The sequence below is a fragment of the Ursus arctos genome, unplaced genomic scaffold (genome assembly GCF_023065955.2).
Source record: "Ursus arctos isolate Adak ecotype North America unplaced genomic scaffold, UrsArc2.0 scaffold_7, whole genome shotgun sequence".
NCBI lineage: Eukaryota > Metazoa > Chordata > Mammalia > Carnivora > Ursidae > Ursus > Ursus arctos.
In genome coordinates this window covers 66478464-66501184 of record NW_026623089.1, presented here as the reverse complement: position 1 = coordinate 66501184, position 22721 = coordinate 66478464, and the positions used below count along the sequence as shown (strand labels likewise).

Sequence of the window (22721 nt, the reverse complement as noted above, 5' to 3'; positions counted from 1 at the left end):
AGCCTCGATGACTTACCCCCACCGATCCTTTAACCTACGGTCCATGCTTACAGTCACCATAAGGAGGGCTCCTGATTTTGCTTCTCATGAAAAAAGTACTGTGTGCCTACCCACCGGGGTGCCAACGAAGCCACTACGAGCTGGGGCTTTGGGAGAGGAACTGATGCAGAGAAGTTCAAACAAGGCAGACTGGCTCAGCACAGAAACAAACTGTTCACCAATAAAAACTACCCCACGGGGAATGGAGTCTCTTTGAAATATGTCCAAATGTACTGGAAAATGTTTTTTCAAGGGCCAGTGGACTGACTAGTCACCTGTTACATACAAGATCACATATGCATTCTGAAAAGAGTGCCCTGCTTGCAGTGTCGACCATGGGCCAGAAAAAGACAAGGAAGGTGCAAAGAGACTGGGTAAGAAGCCTCTACAGCGTGATGGCGAGAGAGCACTGTGAAGGTATGAGAAGAGATGGAGAGAAGTCGACGGAATCAAGGCGTATTTAGGAAGTGAAATCCACAGGACTTGGTAACAGACTAGATTTTGGAAAGGAGACAAAGAGAGGAGTTGACTTCCGGTTTTCTGACTCCGAACTAGATGGATGGTGGGATGTTTACTGAGAGAGGCAAGAGGACGAGAAAGCTGGTGTTCAGGGCAGGAGGTGCTTAAGAATTCAGTCTTGAACATGATGAGTTTGAGGGGCCACAGACATAGCCAAGAAGAGATGTCAGCAAGTTCAGTATATAGGATTGGCGCTCAGGAGGCATTTGGGCCAGAGACAGGAATCGGCCTCACCTGCCTATAGGTGGTCATGAAGCTCCAAGAAGGTCATCTAGGGAAAGGAGAGAACACGTGGCTGAGCCCACAACCAGCCATGTAGTGGCGACCAGGAGGAGCATGATTATGCACAGGAGACACACCAGAGAGGTATGAAGAAAACAGAAAGCAACGCAAAGCATTTGGTCAGCTGAAAGGTCAAGTAAGGAGACAGAAAAGGTCTGCTGGACTGACTTACACCTAGTTAGCTTTGGTAAGAACTTTTTCGTGGAACGATGGGGCCTTAAGAGTGGAAGGTGAGAAAGTAAAGTCAACCCTTGAGCGCTGGCTGTGATGCGCAAGAATGATAAGGCAACACCTAGAGGCCAGAGGGTCAAGTGGAAGAGCCTAGAAGAGGAGCATGTGTGCAGGGGATGGGAAGGAGCGCAGGGGAGAGGACCCTCACGGGGTCCTTGAAAGCCAGGAGGGCGCGGACTCTGAGCGAGGGTGGACACTTAACCTGAGGAGGAAGGAGAGCCCCTCCACATACCAGGAGAGGAGGAGAAGGGTACAAATACAAGAACGGGACTGTGATCGGCAGGATGAAGGAGCTCCCATATGAAGGTTGCTATTTTTTCTGCACAACTGGAGATGAAGTCATATGCTACGACGGAAGGGGCTATGATGTCAACAGCACACCCATGTAAATGGGTCTAATTTATCTCTGTTATGCCACTTCCTCTTCCCCACTACCAATACCTTATACCCTATTCATCTATTAGTTGGCTGTCAACCCTAAGGACTTTTGTATTTCTAAGCTGACAAAGTATGATGTTGCCACCGCCTCTGCCCCAGGTGATTCTTCCCCATGTGCCACTCCTGCATTTTGATCACCTACGTCTTTCACATACATTTCCCCTCCTCTGTCTTTCTCATTAGATCTCATAAAAGCCATTAATATGACTTTTTAAGGAGTCTCCTGTAGTCAGCTCCAATGCAACAGACGTGCAATTTCCTGCTTTAAACCTGACCGTAACTCCACAATAAATACTGCATCAACGTACAACAACCTCACTGCACTGTCCAAGGTACAACTGGCAGCCCCACCCCATCTACCTTTCTGTCTTCCCAGTCTCATTCCAAAATGTGCTGAATGAGACATGTATGTAGAAATATAACCCCGACGGCAAGCCCTCCACTCATCACTTCTACCACGCAACTGTAACTTCTAAAATGTCTCTCTGAAGGAAACACACATTACAAATCACCTTTATCTCCAGGCCCCACCTAGAAAATCAACAACACTTTACCCAGAACAGCTGTTCTGTGTATTTTTCTTCTACGTATGACATGGTCACGTTCATTAGCACTATAAATTGTATGCTACATTCAGAAGTTTAAGAGCCACGAAAGAACACAGAGTTGCTGGCATTCTAGCCAGTTTCCCAGTTTGCTCTCTCCCTACCTCTGAGTCCTACTTTAGAACTTCTATTTTGAGATTTCTATTTTCCAAAGCTGCTTTGACCAAAGGCATTCTGTTAGCTCAGAGTGAGAAAGATGGCGGGGCTAGTAAGTCTGAGAAAATGCTGGTGTTAGGCCCAAAAGAAGCCTGAAGAAGTCCAAAGATAGACAAAGATTTCTGTGCTTGAGATTCTTTAAGTCTCTGTGTGTGCCTTTTCTTCTTCCAGTGACCTCCCCTCATCATGTACCCTTAGTTAACAAAAGGTTTCTGGATCAGTGAATTCACTCTGTACCCTCTTTCAGACATTCCGTTCAAGTCACACCTTCTATTACAGTGGTTTAATAGAAACATCACTGTGCAAGAACAAGGGTACAATATTCCTTCGTCCAGACAGCCCTACATATTAAAAATAATATGGCCACACTGCAGAAGATCCAAACACTTTTTAAAGCCAAAGTTTGGGAGATGTGATCTGAATGCAAATATCAAAAAGGGACTAGCTGGTTAACCCAAGAAAGAAAAAAAATATATTATGACCTCAAGTCATCAAAAAATAAGAAATTTAAAACTCCCTCTTTCAAAATTTTAGGTGCCTACAGAGCCAAAACATTTTAACTTTCTAACACTGAAACCAGCTACTAAATCCCAATCCTCGGAAATTAAACATATATTTTTTGGTAGTTTAAGTACAGACCCCAGGGATACACAAAATAAAGTTCCTCCTAGCTCTGATTCAAATTTTGGACATTTTCAAGGCTATGCCTGATGAACCTTTATTGTCAGTAAAATGTTTTCAGTTTAAATTTCTATTCCGTAAGTTTATGTCCTACAGTTATCTGCAGACCAGCTTCGAGTTGGCCTTAGGAACAGAAGTAGGGCAACTTTAGAACAGGAGCTTGGTTTGCTCTGTAGTACTGCAACAGAATCAGTAAGGGCAGTACAGTCTTTCAAATTTCTCATTCCAGGAGCTTTAGACGAAAGTTAGGCAAAAACTTTAGGAAAATGCCTTTTTCACCCGACCCGATTCCTGGGTAAGAACGCGCGTTCAGAGATGTGTCCAACACACATTCGCTGAGCTTCTAGGTGCAAGGAACTGTGAGACTTCTGTCAGGCCAGGGGACCGGCGGTCTGACTGTACCGCATGGTAACAGAGTCGGGTCCTAATAGGGGCTTTTACGTTTAGCTCAAAACCACTGGCCCTGAACTTTCAGGCCTTTTCACTCAATGTGCACGATTTCACAGAAGTGCTTTCTCCAGGCTGCACCTACCAAACCTGAGGCCAAGAGACTCACTGCGAAGTGCAGCGAGGTCCCCGCCGAGGGCCCGTCCGGGGAGAACGCGGCCCAGGAAGCGCGCAGAAGCCCGAGTAGAGGCCCCGGAGGGCAAAGGAGGGCAGGCCACCCACGGCCCGGCTCCGGGGAGCGGAGCCCCGGCGCGCACCTTCATAAACTCGTCCTTGTCGAAGCAGAGCGTGTCTGGCCCCTTGGGCAGGTTCATCCTACTTTTCTCCATCCCGCCGGCCGCCGTCTCTCAGCGCCGCGACTCGAGCGAGGAGGAAAGGTAGGAGGGTGCTCTCCCTGACGCTGCGGCCGCAGCCACGGCCAGTTTCCACGGCACAGAACACACCGCTTCCGCCAACATGGCAGCGCCCGCACCGCGGCCAATGAGCGAGGACGCTGCGGGCTCGCCTCCGTCTGCTGCCGCCAAGAGAGGCGCGCGGACCGCCGCCGCTGAGCCGGCAGGTGGTGCTGCCCCCGTGCGTCGGAGGGCGGCACTACGGCCTCGCGCACGTTTCTGAGGGGGCAGCCCACCCGCTGGCTAGGCCGGGTGAGCCCGGGAGGGGACAGGCGGGGAGGGTCAGGGGCGCTCCCTCCCCACCCCACCATTTCCATTGGAAAATCGGCTTGCTAGGCTCTTCCAGTGTCTTCTCCCCGAGATTGTTCCGCGGGAAGCATAGCCGTGGCGGGATGCTGGCCCTTTGCCGGTCTTCCAGAGTTGGGCACATCATCCCGCCATTCCTCCGGTCCCAGTGCGCCGCCCCTGCTGCCGCCTGGGCGCCCAGGCCGCTGTGGGAGCCTGGCCTCAGCCCTTAGCCCCGGCCCCCACGGGCGAGCATAGCTTCTCCTCCCCTGGGCTCGGTTCCAGCGATCTGCAGGGAGGAAGGTGGTCAGCTGGGCAGCCTTGGGTCATCCGGGCAGCTCCCTGCTCCACTTCGGGCTCAGCTCCAGGGTGGCCAGCCTCTGAGCACAACTTCGGGTCCTCAAGGCTCTTAAAGGAGCGCGTCGCTACCGGCTGACAAAACACAGCCGACAAATAGATGTGCATGCGTGTTTCCTTCTAATCCAAGCCAGGAATGGGCGAAACTGTGCGTTTGTGGCCGGCACTGGTGCAATCGCCACACCTCCCCCCAACTTCTGAGACTCCCACCTCCTCCCCCCATCCATCCCACATTTATTTTGAGATTTTTCTTCTTCCCTCGCCCTTTCTCCCATTGTCGTCCCCTTTAGTGTGAATGCCATGGTCAAATGCTGATGATTCATTTCTCTTTTTTTTTCTCCTTGAGACTCTGATACCTCAAACCACAAATCTCACCTCACACTCTACTCTGCAGCCTTGCTGTGATGAACCAGGCCCAGGCTGCCCCTCCCAATGCTGTGTTCTCCTAGAGATAACATTAACCCTTAATCGTCCTTATGAAGGGATGGAACAGTGGAAGACAATATCTTGTAATGAGAATCTTATATTCAAGTCACTCCAAACTAGAAACTGGTCACCTTTTAAAAACGTGGGTTATAGAATCTGAAACAATATATTTCCTAGCAGTGGGCCTCGCAAGCCTTGTTGAAGAAAATATTCCCAGCCAATACCCAGAGAATATGATAGATAGGATGAGAGCTGGAATCTTATCTGGAGAATCAGAATAAATTGCCAGAGGAACAATTATGAAAAGTGCACTCTATGTTCCTGTTATGTTTGTTTGGATTATAGGGAATGAAAGCCTTGTTACTTGGTCTTTGTTTGTTTACTGTTATTATGAAAATTTTCAGACATACACAAAAGTGTAGAGAGCAAAAGGATCCCCGCCTCCCATGTACTCATCACTCTGCTTCCCCAGTCATCTGTTTCATATGCCCTCCTCCTACCACGGCCCCTGCAGCGCCACCCTATATTTTTTTTGGAGGGGGGAGGTCTAGAATATATTTTAAAGCAAATCCCAAACAGCACATCATTCCCTGCTCCCCAAATACCTTGGTTTACACATCAAAGAAGAAGGAGGAAGAGGAGGAAGAGGGGAAGAAGAAGATGCAGAAGAAGGAGAAGAGATGAAGAAGAAATAATACTTCCATACAGGCCCACAGTGCCAACATTAATAGGTCTAATAAGCTATTTAGATTGCCTCTGAAAGGCATGACTTTTAGCCCAGGGCCACACTGCTAATAAGTGCCAAGTACAGGCAGCACGAACTGCAAAGCCCACAGTCTTCACCAAGCACCAAGAGGAGGGGCGAGGATGCTGGGCAGACCAAACAAAGACATCTGGGAACGACTGCCTGCCCTAGAAGTCTAGATGAGCTAGTAATTGATCTCTTTCTTACCTTCATTGTAATTCCCTTCTGAAATTATTGCCGGGCCTTTGGTAAAGACATGAGCCTGAACTTGTGCAGCTTGGGGTGCTAATCTTGGGGATGCTGAAGAGATTAGGTGCCAACAAAGAATGAAAATCCCTGCTGCCTGCTCTCCTCCCAAGAGTCAGTAGGGAACAGCCAAAAGTCAGTAGGGAACAGCCAAGACCCCATACAGTGGGCTGCCACTTGGAGCCACAGGCTGTGGCAGTGGTACAGCCCACCAAAGCCAGGAGCAACAGGAAAGACCCCAGATGCCAATGGAACACCCTGGAGAGGACAAAGGAAAGGCGGGGAAAGTAAGCTGAAACCTGCCCAAAGGACATTGTCCTCAATTTCCGCTTGGAGCGGATATTCAGTTGGTACACACCATTTCAGCCACGCAAAGTTTGGTGACTAGCCTCTGGCCAGAGCCTGCTGTGTGTCCCCCTGCTACCCCGACCCCTTCCTGAGATCCCTACCATGGCCTGGAGATCCAGCCATTGGAAGGGTAACACGTGGCTCAGCAGGGGTCCTCTGGCCAGCTTTTGTTTGGTTAGTTATCTGTGCTGTTAAATATTTGTCTACTGTTAGATGTTTACTATCATCTTATTTCCATAGGAGCTGGAATCCAGGAAACAGGAGCTGGAAGATTAAATTAAAAAATAGATACAAAGCTGCTAATCAGTGCCAGATGTAACCGGCAGTCAGTATGTCCTAATCTCTCCCCTCTTCTCTGATCTGTACTTTCCTTAATGAGGACTGAGACTTTAAGTTGACATTTTTTATCTTCAGGTCTCTCTCTCTCTCTATTGCCTAATTTGTCTTTCTTGCCTTCATTTCATCCTAAAGCTTGTGCCCACAACTTCATTTCTAAGTAAATATTAACCCCCTTTGACTTTGAATCTCTGGAAAATTCTCGGTTCCCTATTTTTGCTGGCACTGTGACAGGTCCTCATTTCTCCTTCCCACTCTTCTCTATTTATAGTTGTCACATTTTTGGCAGGTTTGCTACAGAACACTCGAAAATTGCAAAGAGAAATATTGTGCTCCGGAAATTCATTCGAGCATTTTCTCCAATATCATCCTTATGTTCTTCTGATCCTCTCTTGAACTGTTGGACTAAAGCAGCTGACTCTTCCACCAGCAACCAGAGTCCTCCTTGTTCACTACTGTGGGAACGGAGGGTTTCCATTTTGAACTGCAGGCTGATCCTATAGTCTGCGGTCCTTCAGCGTCAGGATAGCAGGCGTGGGGCAGGTGGGACAGGAGGACTAGCATCATGGTGGAGGGCTCCCTTCGACCAGGAAAGCTCACAATGAGCCAACAGGGCCATTTCAACATCTTCTATATTTTCGTTATACCCTGTTTCATTCCAAAGTGGATTTGAGGTCATTTGATTTGATTCTTAAATATTTCCCCTTCCAACTAGAAAACAGATTTAACCTAGGGGCTCCCAAATTCTGCCTCATCTCCCTAATCAGTTAGTACCCCAGATCGGGTATGATACTGCCAGAACATTCTTCCATGTGTATTTTATAACAGACTAATATTTTATTAGTGTTTTTTCAAACTAATAAGAATGATAGGGATAACTTTTTTTTAAGCACTATAAGGAAAATCATGAAAGACTTTGAAATGAACCTAAAAGATTATAGTGTCTCTTCAAAGGGAAAACAGGTGTTGTCCTCACATACCATTCAGGACTAACTGATTCTATGGGATAATCTGTGCCTTTCTTGTCTTTGAGCTATTTTGCAACTCTATAAATCGTACATAATTGCTATGGATGCAGATGATCTTGTCTACAGGCATGCAAATGAATTTTGTCCACTGGAAGTACAGTTGACCCCCTTTCCTTTGGTAGAAGCCACTTTTGCATCCATTTGCATTCTATTTGCATATCGATTTGCATCTATCAAAGCAAATTCATTTAAGTCTTACCGATTGTATATGTGTCTGCTCTTGAGATTCTCCCTTGAAGTGGTGGTAACATCTTAGTGGTTGCCTTGTTAACGAATGAATTAAATAAAATCTCTACAAGCATTCAGCTTATATTTATAAAAAGGTCATTATTTAATCTTTTTAAGAAAATGATACACTAGCAGCATGTCCAGGACTAAACTGTGATAGGATTCTGGTAAATGAAAAGTGCAGAGAAATCAAATCCGAGTGAATTGTAGAATTACCTTCTGTGTGGCCAGAGCTATGGCAGAGGGGGTGAATGAATGAGGCTTGAAGACCTCCCTGGTGCCTGGCCCTGAGGGGTTACGGTCGTCTGTGTCGACATTGGCGTGCCTGACAAATGTACATGACCTTCCCATCAGTGTTTCTCAGGGTTCAGTTAACGTTTCTCTTCCATGCTACCCTCTCCTGTAGAGATATCAACTGTGCCCTTGGTTTCACCTCCCATGCCCTAGCCAACACCTCTCCCGTTGTATCACTACCATCTGTTTCTTTCCTCCCCACCAGACCCACGTGACCGACCACCTACTTGTGCTAATTCGCTGTGAGGTCCCACCGGTGCCTCAGAACTCAGCATGTTCGAAGACTTGATTCATCGTCTTTTCTGAAGGACTTGCTTATCCTCCGTCATTTTGTTTCTTTAGAAATGGCTCCACCAATGCCAATGGCCTGTACCAGAAACCCAGGAATCAATCACACAACAGAGCCAACCTGCTGTACTTTAAAACACTTGACCACAAACCTCCAGTGGATACTCAACACTGATTTCAAACTCTGTTGTCTCTCCAGTGGGTTTGCTTTCCCTCTAATGGATGACTACTTCATAGCTTCGAGACTTGCCTCAACAACCCCCACCCCCACCTCTTCTGAACAATGTCCCCTCACTCTCAGCTCCTGCCCTAGTGTCACACGTCAAGAAAATAAAACCGCTTATGCAGGAATTCCCTTATCTTAACACCATCAAATCAAATCTCTACTTGCATTTGTATCCATTTTTTTTGTTTTTAAACATTTACTCAACAAATATTTAGTAAGTACCTACTATGTGCTACACACTGCCCTGAGTGTTTGTAAATCTGTGGAGAACAACACAGAAAAGTTCCTGGCATCATGGGAGAAATGTATAAGAAACACAGAAAGAGCTGAAGATAGAGCAGGGTTATTGAAAAGAGCAGGGAGACACTATCCCAGGGAAGTGTGTGCCCCTGCTCTAACCCACCCAGCTGGGTCCCCTTCCTTGTACTTGGGATTCATTCCCTCCAGCCCTTGCCAGGACTCCACTCCCATGGTTCACATCCAGGTCTCTTTCCAATGGATCCTTCCAGTCAGCAGACAAATGACCTTTGTCTTAAAAATAAAAAAACAAAACAAAACAAAGACTTCCCTTAAGCTTCTATCTTCCCACAGCAACCTCTATATTTCTTTCCTTACCTCATTCCCAGCATAACTTGTAAAATATTTCTTTACACCTGTGGGTGCCCTATGAGGATACCGTGTCCCCAAGGATACTTGAAAAATCTCTGAAGAATCCTCGTGTGCAGATCATTTTAAGGGAGTCCATTTCTAGATCCAAACTCTGTGTATGCTCTTAGTATAACTGATATGCCCAAAAATGGGTCTGATGCCACGATACTGCTCTCACTTCCTGGCACACTCCTCCCCAATCTTATTAGAGCAGAGGACTTGGGCTGATACCAAAGTTGAAATGCCAGTTTTGTTTCAAATAACGTCCTTCTGTGGGTAATCCTGGGGCTCCAACTTTAGGGCTTCCTCTCCTTACTAAGGGTGAAGGTTAGTATTGGAAAGAGCGTGTTTGGGCAGATGTTGAAGTGCTCTGAAATCAAAAAAACAATCATTTTGGGTTAGTGACACTGATTCCTTTATATTTAAATTAAACGATATATTTTTAGGGACATAATAGGAAAAAACACAAATAAGCATTTTAATGATTTTGTTCCATTCCAGTGTGGTTTGGTAAATAAAATAACAGAAAACTAGGTTGTCCTGCTTTTTAAAAAATCAAATCGTAGCAGGAAAATGTTATTCCAATGAAGTCAATCCTTTCCTATTTCATTCTTTAAATGAATATTTTAATATTCATTTAATATTTTCAACGTCTAGATAATAAAATATACACAAACTGCGATGAATAGTTTATGATTAAAATTTTCAGAGGTCCACTTCAAAATGTGCAGGGCGCATGAATTCTCGTGGGCGGGTCTGCGCACCGTACATGCCTACTACTAGCGAACGTGGACATACCCTCTGCATCTCTAGGTTCCCACTTCCTTAGTGCCCTCTTAGTCACGTGGTTTCTCTTCCTATCATCCTGGACCTGTCTTCTCAACCTGCTTTTCTAACTCATCTCTGCACCACGGACGAGCCTGATTCTGGGTATTCCGTAGCCGTGCTCTCACAACCTGGCACTATTGACACTTGGGCGGATTATTCTCTGCTGTGGGGCTGTCCTGTGTCCTGCAGGATGTTTAAGTTAGCAGCATATCTGGTCTCTAGCCACGCGATGCCAGTAGCACCCCAGACCCATTTGTGACCACCAGAAATGTCTCCAATTATTGTTCAATCTGCCCTGGGAGCAAAACCCCCTGCTTCCCAGTCCCAGTTTGAGAACCACTGCTCTAGATGATTCCACCCAGCATCGTTGATTTAAGTGCTTTGTGTAAACTGAGGGCTCTGAAGTTAGCGTCTCTAATCCTAACCTGCCCTTGGAGCTGAGACTCAACTGTCCTGCTGCCTGCGGCATTTCTCCATGAATATGTAACAAGAGTCTTATTTTCACCGTGATTTCTAACCTGCTCCCTCCCGAACCTGCTCCTGTGCCAGTCTCCCCATCTTAGTAAATAACATCCCCATCTACTTACTGGCTAAACCCTCAACCCCTGGGATGAGTTCCCCTTTCCCTTATCTCATATCTAATCCATCAGCAAAGCCAATTGATTTTACCTCCAAAACAGAAGTCAGACTTGATCACTGCTCTTCATAACCACTGCTCCCCTTTGAACCCAAACCCTGAATTTCTTTTGCATTTCAGATACTGCAAACACGCTTTGGTCCCATGACTACACCTACGAAGCTAATCACCACCACATTGCCAAATCCAACGATTAGTTCTCAGATCTCAAATGACTCAACCCATCAGTCCTAAATGACACAGAAGTCCCTTCACTTCTCTTGAAATATTGTATTTTATTCATCGAGATTTTGGCTCTCCCTTTCTCTTCCATGCTTTTTTCACCGATGGCTCCTTTCCTTGCTGGGTTCTCTTGAACTTCCTGATCTTGAAACATCAGTGTGCACTAGGACTCAGACCTTCAGTCTGAGTTTCCTGTTGCATTAAAAAACAAAATTCAACGGAGTAAATTTTAAAGAACCTATTGGCTTTATTCAGTGATTCATGAAATGGGCAACATCTGATCTAGCAGACTGAAAGGAGCTCCGAGGAGCTGCACAAAATGAAAGGCTTTTATAGGCAGAGGGGAGGAGGAGGAGCAAGAAAGTCACATTAGGCAAAAAAGCAGGTTGGTTATGGCAAGGGGACTTTGCTTCCGGGGATGGCAGGAGTCTGTCTGGCAGATGACCTAACGAGTGCGATCAGGTGATGCCTGATTGACTGGTTTCAGATTCCAATTCTGGGAGAGCTGAAGTCAGAATTAAGTCTCGGTTGGGTGACGTGGGGCTTAGCATAAGTAACTCCATTTGGGGCCTCTTGTCTTGTTTACATTAATTACTTCATAACAAATAATAGCAAGTTTAGGTGCTTTAAACGACTCAGTCTATTTTCTTACCATTTCTGTCTGTTAGGAGGCCAAGCACAGGTTAATTGGGGTCCTCTGCTCAGGGTCTCACTCTAAGGAGAAGTGAAGGTGTCACCCAGGCTGTGCTCTCACCTGCAGGCTCCACTAGGGAAGACTCTGCTTCCAAACTCACTCAGGTTGTTGGCAGAACTCATTTCCTTGCACCTGTGTGGTTTGGTGGGAGGTCGGGGGGAGATTTTCCAGACCATCCTCAACTCCCAGAGGCCGCCTGCAGTTTCCTGCCATATGACTCTCTCCACGGGTGGTTCAAAACATGGCTCTTTGCTTCTTCAAGACCAGCAGGAAAACCTCTCACTCCAATCAGTAAAAACAGAGTCTGATTTCATATAATGTGATCATAATGGTGACATCCTCTTACTTTGCCAAATTCTGCTGGTTAAAAGCAAGTCCGAGGTCCCATCCACACTCCTGCCCACACGCACAGGACAAACACAAGGGGACAGATATCATGAAGCTGCCTTAGAATGCTGCCGAACACCCCTCTGTCCATACTCCCTGTGTAGGTAAGTCCACTCCTTCTCAGGGCTTGAGATAGCACCTGTATCCTAATGATGCTCGTATTTATGTCTCCAGCCTGGACCTCATCCCTGAACTCTGAACTCATGTATTCAACTGCCTGCTTGGCATAACCATGTGTATTCAACCGCCATCTCAAATGTAACTTCTCCAAAACCAAACACCTGTTTCCCATCAGACTTGCTTCTTCTGTAGTCTTTCCCATCTTAGTAAATGGCAACTTCATTGTTCCAGTGCCTCAGGCCGAAAAAATCGTAAAATCATCCCAACTCTTATCTTTTCCACAGGCTCCGCACTTAATATATCTATAAATTCTGTGTGTTTTACCTTCAAAATACACCCAGACTCTCACCACTTCTCCCCACCCCCACATCTACCACTCTGGTCCAGGCCAATACCACTTCTCACCCAGATTGTGGTCTTCCACCAGGAGAGTGTTGTGCACCTGCCCCACAGGGGACTTTGACAAGGTCTGGAGACACTTTTGGTCATCACAACTGGGGGAAAGGGTGCTACTGGCATCTAGTGGTCAGAGGCCAGGAGCCCTGCTAAACATCGTGCAGTGCACAGGACAGCCCCCCACAACAAAAATTAATGTGACCCCAAATGTCAATGGTACAGAGGTCATGAAATATCAATCTACCTTAATGCAAACAGCCTCCTAACTGATCTCCTGCCTCCACCCCTGCTCCCCACCCCACAAATCTGTTCTGCACACAGCAGCCTGAGTGATTCTTTTCTCATCTAAGTCAAGTCAAGCCTCTTCAAAACCATCCAAGGGCTTCTCATCTGGCACAAAGTTAAAGGCCGATCTTTACAATGGCCTTCAAGACCTTACGTGATCTGACCCCACTGCCCTCCTTACCTATCTCTTACCACTTGCCCCCTTGCTCGTTTTTTGTCCAGCACTATTGGTCAGCATGTCATTCTTTAAACACACGAGATGTGCTCCCACCTTGAGCTTGCTGTTTGCTTTGTTAGGAATGCTCTTCTCCAAATAGCACAATTGCCCGTTTCTTAATTTCCTCCAGGTCTTGGATCAAACGAGGGAGACTTCCCTGACACAATCCTATAGAAAAAACCAGCCTGCTCCCTTAAACCCCCACCCTCCATGTCCCCTTACTCAGCTTAGTTTTCTTTCTAGCCCATGTCAACACCTGACATATGTGTATATTTATTTGTTTATGTTCTCACTCAACAACTAAAATGAAAGCCCCACGGGGGCACCAAATTTATTTGGTCTCTTGTTAACTATTCTATCTTTAGGGTCTAGAACAGTACCTGACACATAGTAGGTGTTCCATAAATACTGAAGAATGATTTGTTTCTATTTTTGCCTTCATTCTACCCATTCTCTACACAGCAGCCAACATGACCTTTTAAAAATGCAAAAGGAATCCCGTGACCATCCTCCACCTACCAGTGTAAAACCCTTCAATGGCTTTTTATTGTGCTCAAGGCCCAGTTGACAATATATAGACCAGGCCAGATTAAGATTTCAGAGTTCTTAATCACTGAAAAGATCATGGTGCCATCACCACCAAAGATCATTTGAAATTTTTAAAATATTTGATCCCAAAATAAATGTGTTAAAACCCTAACACAATTTTGGATTTCACAAATTTGGATTTCACAAAGTCTCATTAATCTTCTCACTTGTGTATGTTTAATATTTCCACTGCCCCTTTTTCGCTTCCTCTTCAGGCACTCACCACACTCTGCCGGAATTACTCTAACAGTCTTCCAATTTGTCGTCTCATCCCCAGCCATATGCCCCCCCCCCCCACACACATCAATTAATCCTCTAAACTTATTCCAAGGTGATCACTCTAAAATGCACATCTCATTATTTCCTTCTCTTATTGAAAATGAGTATCTCCTAAGGACGTGCAAATTTCCTTGGTGTGGGATTTTTGCAAGACCCTTTGGTTGCAACTGACAGCAATCCAAAGAAAACCGGATTGAACACAAGGTAAAAAGCAAGCAAACAAAACAAAACAAAGGAATGTTCAGGTTCTTGTAGGGAAGGATACCGTGGTCGTTCATAAAATCAAAAGAAGAGCGGCAGAACTAAAATTTCAGAATCAAGAGCTAGGGATTGGAAATTTTCCTCTTTGTCCCTGTCTCATGTTTACTTGTCTCCATGTGGCTGGTTTCGTGTCTGGGCAGAGTCTCTTCAAGTATAAGGGAAGATGGCCATCGCCAGTTCCTGAATCCCATCCGGCAAAGCCCACAACTTGGCTAAAAAGAGAACCTCTCCTTCCCGTCATTTACATATCAATCCCAGCGAGACTCTGATTGGTCCTATTGATGTCAGGCGGACCAATCACTGTGTGTGTTTATATGTGTGCCCCCCCCCCCCCCCCGACTGCATAAAGCATGGGAGAAATTACCCGGAGGGAATGGCATCCTGTCCCCAGAAAGAGGAAGACGAGAAAGCACGGTGGTCAGGCTCAACACAGAGCCAACAGTTTCCACCATTTACACGATCTCTTCAATTCCACTTTTATCCACTCCTTCCTCCTGTTCTGTGCTCTAGCCACAGTAACTACTGTGAATTCTTGGATGGCTTGGGCTTTCTCTTACCTGCAGGTGGCCATGCCTACTGCTCTCTGTGCCTAAAACACTATTTGCTGCCTTGTGATACAAAGATAATACTACCAGACATTCTTCACACATCGTATACCTCATACATCACCTCCTCCAGGAAGTCTTTGTTTGGACTTACGGGTTTTATTATTATTTAGGGATAGTATGGCCAACAGACCAGGAGACCACTGCTATTGAAAAGACAGTTGGTTACTCACAGATCCCAGAAGGAGGGGGCATGCCAAGCCACCAGGGAAGGATGGGAGTGGGGGTAAGGGTCTTTATTGTGGTTTCTGCAGGAAGGAATGGGGGAAGCAGGGACAGCAGGTTAGGACTGGCTGGTTTGAACACTTTCAGCAGGAGCTGGGGTACAGGGGCTGTCCCTGCTTGTCTGCTACCTGGCCCTGGGGTGATTAGGGCCCTGAATGTGAGTTCCACAGAGAAGGTGGTCAGGGATTCAGACTCTTGATTCATTACTTTGCATTAAAAAGCACACTCCCAGGTGAGTTGGTAACTCTCTCTAGGAGTTGACCAACCCTGGGAGGGGCGGTCCTTCCAGCGTGGGCAAGGCCTCTGATTGTCAAAGCATCAGAATACAGAAAAAAAAACACTTGGTTACTCGTCTTCCCTGATATTTTTTCTTATGTTATTAACATTTAATTAGTTAACATATAGTGCATCAATAGTTTCTGATGCAGAGTTCAGTTATTCCCTCATATTTTTTTCACCCTCTTCCCCTAAATCAGGTTTCTGTGTCTCTTCTTTATGATCCCGTAATAACTTGTGCATGTTTCTGTCATTGCAAGGTGGCAGTGCCAACAATGGCATCCCAAGCAACAGCTCCAGCAATTGGGGGTTCTAGGGAAGGGGCTGAGAATTTTAAGCCATTTTTAATTTCGATGAAATGGATATGTGACCTCATTTTATGCGGATAGCCTATAAGGCTGCACATTTAGTCTTCACTCATGTATCTTAAAAATATTTTTATTAATATTTTTATTAAAATAATGACAACACTCGAGGTGTGCTATATTCTTTTTTTTTTTTTTAAAGATTTTATTTATTTGACAGAGAGAGAGACAGCTAGCGAGAGAGGGAAAGCAAGCAGGGGGAGTGGGAGAGGAGGAAGCAGGCTTCCAGTGGAGGAGCCCGATGTGGGGCTTGATCCCAGAACCCCAGGATCATGCCCTGAGCAGAAGGCAGATGCTTAACGACGGAGCCACCCAGGTGCTCCGAGATGTGCTATATTCTGAATTTCCACCACCACATTTACTTATGCAGCCATTATTCATTTATCCTCATACAGACTGCTGAATACATTTTTTTCTCCGAATTATTGTACATATATTCCAGCTTCCAAATACACCACTGACTAGGAAAATTTAAACTCTGAATTGCTCTCTTAAAAAATTCAGGCCTGTGAATATCCGTGCATATAAAATCAAAACTGTATGTGTGAATACATAACTACCCCTCACACTGCTGACTCTATGGTGCCTTATTACCTTTACATGATGCCTGTGTGTGGATTAGGAAAAGAAGCTCCTTCTTTTGGGCACATGCTGTGCAGACTGCTTGGGGGGCAAAGCACAGGCTGGTTTTTAGCCAAAAATGTCTCTTTCTGTTAACCCATAAAACTTTAGGCAAAGATGCTAAATGTGCACTTGCTTTGCTCCAATGGGCATAGCTTGATTCGTGTTCTTCCCTGGGATTTTCATGCTGTCTACATACGGGACATGAAAGCCATTCTACAAGAGCAAGTGAGGGACTAACACATGACGGTGTAAATTTCAGTTGCTTTAATAAAATGTTCGTGTTTCTGTTTAGGAAATGTTCTTAGTGATTCAACTTTGAAGCAAAGATTTTGTCATCTTTTCTTCAAGCCTTTGGGCTGAATTACAGAGTGCCCTGAGGTTTTAAGGCAAATTGTCATGAGTCAGCATTTCCCTACAATCACTTATCTCTATAATCAGATTTTTCTCAAGAAACAAAACACAAGTAAACACAAAATAAAACAGAAATATAGTTTAGATGCTGACTCAAATTGTTAACCGTAACTGCTGATTCCACATTTTTTATCACCCCAGGTGATTGACTATATTAAGTAAATATTATACATTTGCAGTTACAAAATGAATCTGTAGTAATCGAATGTACTTTTCTTGTTCTTTTACATTAATGGGTTTTAGTTAATTTTTTACTATTTTTTAAAAAAGACTCTGGGAAACAAACTGAGGGCTTTGGCAGGGGGGGAATGGGATAGGCTGGTGATGGGTATTAAGGAGGGCACGTATTGCATGGTGCACTGGGTGTTATACACAAGTAATGAATCATGGACCTTTACATCAAAAACTAGGGATGTACTGTATGGTGACTAACATAATATAATAAAAAATATTATTATCAAAAATAAAATAAAATAAAATTCTCAATGTTTGAAGTGAAAAAAAATAAAAAAGAGTTTATTTAGGTTCTGCTATGGACTGAATGTTTGTGTCCCTCCTCAAAATTCATAAGTTGGGACCCTAATCCCCTGTGCAATGACATTTACAGATAGGGCCTTTGGGAGGTTATTAGGTCATGAGGTTGAGGCCCTAATAATGGGATTAGTGCCCTTGTGGGAAGAGACAGGAGAGAGCCAAATTCCTCCATCTCTGATCTCCACCATTAGTGTTGAATTATATTCCATTGTATGGATGTACCGTAGTTCATTTATCCATTCACCTACTGAAAGACATCTTGCATTTTCCCAAGTTTTAGCAATTATAAATAAAGCTGTTATATATATTTTTGTTGGGGGCGCCTGGGTGGCTCAGTCAGTTAAGCGTCTGCCTTCGGCTCAGGTCACAATCTCAGGGTCCTGGGATCGAGCCCTGCATGGGGCTCCCTGCTCAGCAGGGGACCTGCTTGTCTCTCTCCACTCCCCCTGCTTGTGTTCTTTTTCTTTCTCAAATAAATAAATAAAATCTTAAAAAAAGTATTTTTGTGTAGGTTCCTGTGTGGACATAAGTTTTCAGCTCATCTGGGCAAATACTAAGAAGCGTGATTGCTGGATCTTAGGATAAGAGTATGTTTAGTTTTGTAAGAGACTGCAAAATTGCCTTTCAAAGTGGCCGCACCAGTTTGCATTCCCACCAGCAGTGAATGAGGGCCCCTGTTGCTCCACAACCTTGCGGGAATTTGGGGTTGTCAGTGTTTTGGATTTTTGCCATTCTGATATGTGTGGTGTTAATTGCACTTCCCTAATGTCATGAGGTTGAGCATCTTTTCATTTGCTATTTGCCGTCTGTAGATCTTCTGTAATAAAGTGTCTGTTCAGTTCTTTGGCTCATTTTCTAATCGTGTTGTTTGTTTTCTTATTGTCGAGTTTTAAGAGTTCTTTGTATATTTCAGATATCAATCCTTTATCAGATATGTGTTTTGCAAATGCTTTCTCCCAGTCTGTGGCTTATCTTCCCATTCTCTTGATTAGCTGGTAATCTTGCTTAAAAAAAAAAAAAAAGGATGCCATTGATTTAAATGTTGAAAACTGCTGTTTTGATAGTTTCTCAAGAATAGGCAAATCTCCTTATTTTATTGATAAAGTTTCATTAGAAGTTAAATGTTCACAAAAGACATACAGCAAATATGGCAAAACCATGGCTAGGACTTATGTCCCTAACCACCATGTGATGATTTTTTCTTCTGTTTTCTTCTATTAAACACCTTCTTGGTTCTTCTTTCTCACAAGATGATGAGACACAATCATGAATGCCGGGATTCATCCCTAAATTAACTGATGGCCTTCCCTTTGCATAATCCTCTAGCTATTGGGAATTCTGCTTAATAGATTTCAAGGTGACAGAGACTCAAGCAGCCTTAGGACTTCTATCACTTTAACAAAAACTTTTTACAAAGTATTTGTTGAAATTGACATTGGCATACTGATGTGTGAGTCTAAAGATATTGTTTCTGAACCCTTAATTATTCAACCAATGTTTATTGGAGTCTGCCTCAATAAATAGTTAGTATTTGATATGAATACCAATTATTACATAAAATATTAATATATGTATTAATATATAATATAATGCAGAATTATAAAATAATAATATAAAATATGATATACTAAATATCATATATGAAATATAATCATAATATATTATTATATCAATAACTAAAATGCAATAAATAAATAAACAGGTAGGTACTGTACAAGACACAAGAGATATGCAGTAACAAAGAGGAAGTTCTCCCTGCCCTTCTGACATTATATATTTTTTCCTACGATATTAAAGAAAGTTAGCTTGTGAATTGGTGGGTTAAAATAACTGACTTGTATGTAAGCCCCTCCTAAAAATGTTTTTAATCTGTCATTTATTTTAAACACTGTACATTTGACTCAAACTAATAAAAAAATAAAGATTAATTCTAGCATATACACAAAATCAAATTAAATGGAATGACAGACACTTACAGAAATTTGTTGGGAGATTGGGCACCTGAGAGACAGCAGGTACAAAGGGAAGACACTGAAGATATTTGTGGGTATTTGCAAGGAATTTCTGTGTCCATTCAAGGACTTTGGTTCAGCATATTACTGTATCTTCCAGACTTTCAAAAAGCAGAGACTGGGAATGAATTGGGTCAATTACAGGTGTGAGTGAAAAGACGTCAGACTTCATCAGTGATTCAGGATGCTGGGTCAGAGGTGCAGATGTCAGCGTGGCAGAGAGCTGAGGGAAGAGGGAGTTGGTTTTAATAATCTGGGATGGGCCATTTGGGATTTACTGGCAAGTTTTGGTTTCTGAAGATGGAAACGTAATTTACATTTAATTCCTTAAAAAGGAACAAAAAGTTAAGCAAATGTTCACCCATTCTTTGATGGTGGGGGTATAACCAAATTGTTCATCTAAGTAGAGCTCCCACCTCACCTTCTTTGGTAAATGGACCCATGTCCACCTTCCCCTGTGATCATTGAGGTTTGCTGGGATTCTGTGGGGAAATTGGCTGCAGCAGAACAGAGTCTCCAAAAGGGAAGGGAACAACAACTCTGCTTGTTCTAAGATTGAAATCAAGTAATGGACATTATCTTTTTCAAAAATGAAGTCAAAATAATCTCATTTGGGCCAGAAATTACATTCCCACATGGACTTCCACAGCAGAGCCAGAAGTCTCAGGAAGGACCTCAGGTACCACCGAAATCGAAGAGGTCATTCATCATCTGAGTCTCAAAGTTGAGTTTTTTTGAATTCCCAGCTGGTAAAAGCTTCTTCCTTTCAACCTTCTAGGAGTCAGACCTGAGAGACTCCACGTTCTTCTTTCCTAGTGTGTTGAGAACACTCTTCCTGTCATTAAAGTTGAGTCAAGAAGCTTAGTGTTTGAGTGGAGGGAGATATGGGGGTGCAGACAGAAGAGGCTGAGTCGAGCTCTTGGCTCCACACAGTCTATGTGGTGTGCAGATGACCCAGAGTCTCCCCCACCCCCAGCTCCTGCTGGAGAGCAGATAGAAGACCAAGAGGAACGGGGTTGGGATGAACAGGCCACAGTATTCAGGGAATTCATGATAGGAGCCAGCCTCCAGCAGTGGGAGCCTACGAGATGTGCACAGGGCCATCCACAAGCCAGCATCCTGCAGCAAAGACCTCCAGTGCCACAAGACATAGCACAAATCCAAGGGCTTTGTGTCCCACAGCCTCCAGTCCCTACCCACCCTACACCCAGACCCATGGTAGGGAGGAAGGTGAACAGAGAGAGAGAGTGCCTTTACCTGAAAAAGACTGCATGGTGCAATTGAGTGTTTAACCCCACCTAGTGAGGGAGGTGGATTTTGAATGCACTCTACTTAACGGAGAAGAGGCTGCGATACCGGAAATCCCCCCCACTCACTCTCCCTACAAGGCGGAGCTCCATGAGCAAGAATGGATAAGACAATAAGAAGCTATATTTTCCTTCTCCCATTGATGGTAGTGTGCACTCTGTCCCTCCATCAAGTGGGGGCAAGTTCAAAGATGTGCCAGAGTAACTCTGATAATCAAGCCCCCAAATCAGAGTAGGGCAATGAGGCTATGAGTGAAAAATCACTGTGGGAATAAGGAAGCAGATTCAGTGCTGGGTCACGTGGCAGCTGACACAGAAGAGCTCTGTCTGCCATCCCAGTGGGCTGTGTCCGAGGGAAGGACTGTGTGAAATGAATTGAAAGGTCCATGTCAGAAAGAGCAGCCGAAGTGTCCATCACCAGATGAACAGACACACAAAATGTGGTAAATCCATAAAATGGAAGATTATTCAGCCTTACAAAGGAAGGAGCATGGGTGACGTGCCTGGTGGTTCATGCTGGCTCTCGGCTGGGACCTCAATCAGGGCTAGACTGAAACCCTGCACAGCCCCACCAACTTGGGGTTTCCTGCTGTCTGCCCCCCCAAAGGACAAGTGTCCAATGTCAGAGTATGGGTGCAGGAATAGCCTCAGTTAGTTCCTACACCAAGAGTAGCTTTGGAAAACTTCCGAAAACCCAACTCGTCATCCTGGTGAGACTTCCTGCCATGTGCCTAAAAGGAACATCTACGACATTTATCCTGTGACCCATGTTTTACTCTGCAGAATGCCAAAAATTCAGCAAGCTCATGAGTGGTCTATTTATTTGCAAGCTTGGGTTGATGCTTCTTGCCTTTAAAATCCAAGTACTGTAATTGCTACCATAGATTGGTACAGCCTTTTATAGTTTTCAGAGCACTTAACAAGTTTTTCTCCTATTATTTAGCTTCTGAAAACCAATGTGTATCAGTCAATGTTCTAACTAATTTGAGCAGAAAAGGACTTTATTCAACATTATCAGGGGTCTTGAAGAATCCCCAGAGAGCCAATGCCAGGTTCTGGGGCTGTAGCCCCACAGGACTGCCCAGGGGAGATACTGCAGTGACAGCCCAACAGTGGGCCCTGGATGGAACCATGACCACGGCTGCTCAGAGAACTCCAGTCCTTCGCCTCCATCGTTAGAAACAGATCCTACCTACTTGGTGCTTGCTGCTTCTTCTCCCATCAAAGCCTCATGTGGATACATCTGATTGGCAGAACTTACGTCACATCCTTCTACCATTTGCAAGATAAAATGAGAAAGTACTTTCCTGGCTTCTCTTTTGGGGTAGAAAGGTAAAATGGGAAAATTCCTCAATGGTAGGAAGAGTGTCCAAAGGATGCTGGCAGTTGCAAATTATGACAAACATGAGTATGAGTAAATATCACTGACCACCAGAAGTGCGCTTTTACTGTTTTGAAATGGTTATTATTGGGTTTTTGATGATTACAGAGAATCGGTTACTGTAGATTCACTAGAGATCTGATAAGAGAGCACCTTTTAGATTTCTCTAACCAATAATGTCTGCATACGGATCCTGCGGAAAAGTTCTCTGAAAGAGCCGGCCAGCTTTGATTGCAATACAATTTCTCAGTTGATTCTTTTCATATCCCATTTGAAGCAGAGCTCAAAGCTCTGTTCTCAGTGGGTGACTGTATAATTGTTTAAATTCATTTGTTAAACATAACTGTCTTTCCTCCGTCCTGCCCTGTTCCTTTGATATCTGCTCTGCCACTGGGTCCTTAACGGATGTGATTAGAGCTTCCTACGGTGTGTGGTGTGTGAGGGATGGGGTCTTATATCATTAAGCTGGGGGGCACATCTTCATTTCATGTTTCAGGGACTTAGGCTGTTTCTTCTGACACCTGGGGGCTAAGTTAACAAGAGAGTTCTTTGCTTTATGTGAGCTAATTCTGCTTGTCAGATGCTCTAGGGGAGCTGGAGAAGAAGGAGGAAGACAGAGGGAATAGGTGGGGTACTTTGTGGTCAATGCTCATCCCTTCACCCCTACCACTAACCCAGTCATTAACTGTGTGCATTTAAACACAGACGTCAAAAGACAGATCAAAGACAGGTCCTTGGGAACAAGTCAGAACATATTCTTGGGGGTGCCTGGGTGGCTCAGTCGCTAAACGTCTGCCTTTGGCCCGGGACCTGATCCCAGGG

The 22721-nt window shown here is 44.5% G+C and overlaps 1 protein-coding gene across 2 annotated transcripts in view; it reads right to left on the bottom strand.

Annotated features, from left to right (window-relative positions):
* Nucleotides 1–4500, bottom strand: part of COG2 (component of oligomeric golgi complex 2) — a 51676-nt gene extending 47176 nt beyond the window's left edge. For both annotated transcript variants that reach the window (XM_026504206.4, XM_026504207.4), the window contains exon 1: nucleotides 3656–4500. In XM_026504206.4, the coding sequence (XP_026359991.3) occupies nucleotides 3656–3727 (72 nt within the window). In that variant the 5' untranslated portion in view covers nucleotides 3728–4500. The remainder of the gene's footprint in view (nucleotides 1–3655) is intronic.
* Nucleotides 4501–22721: the final 18221 nt, after the last annotated feature.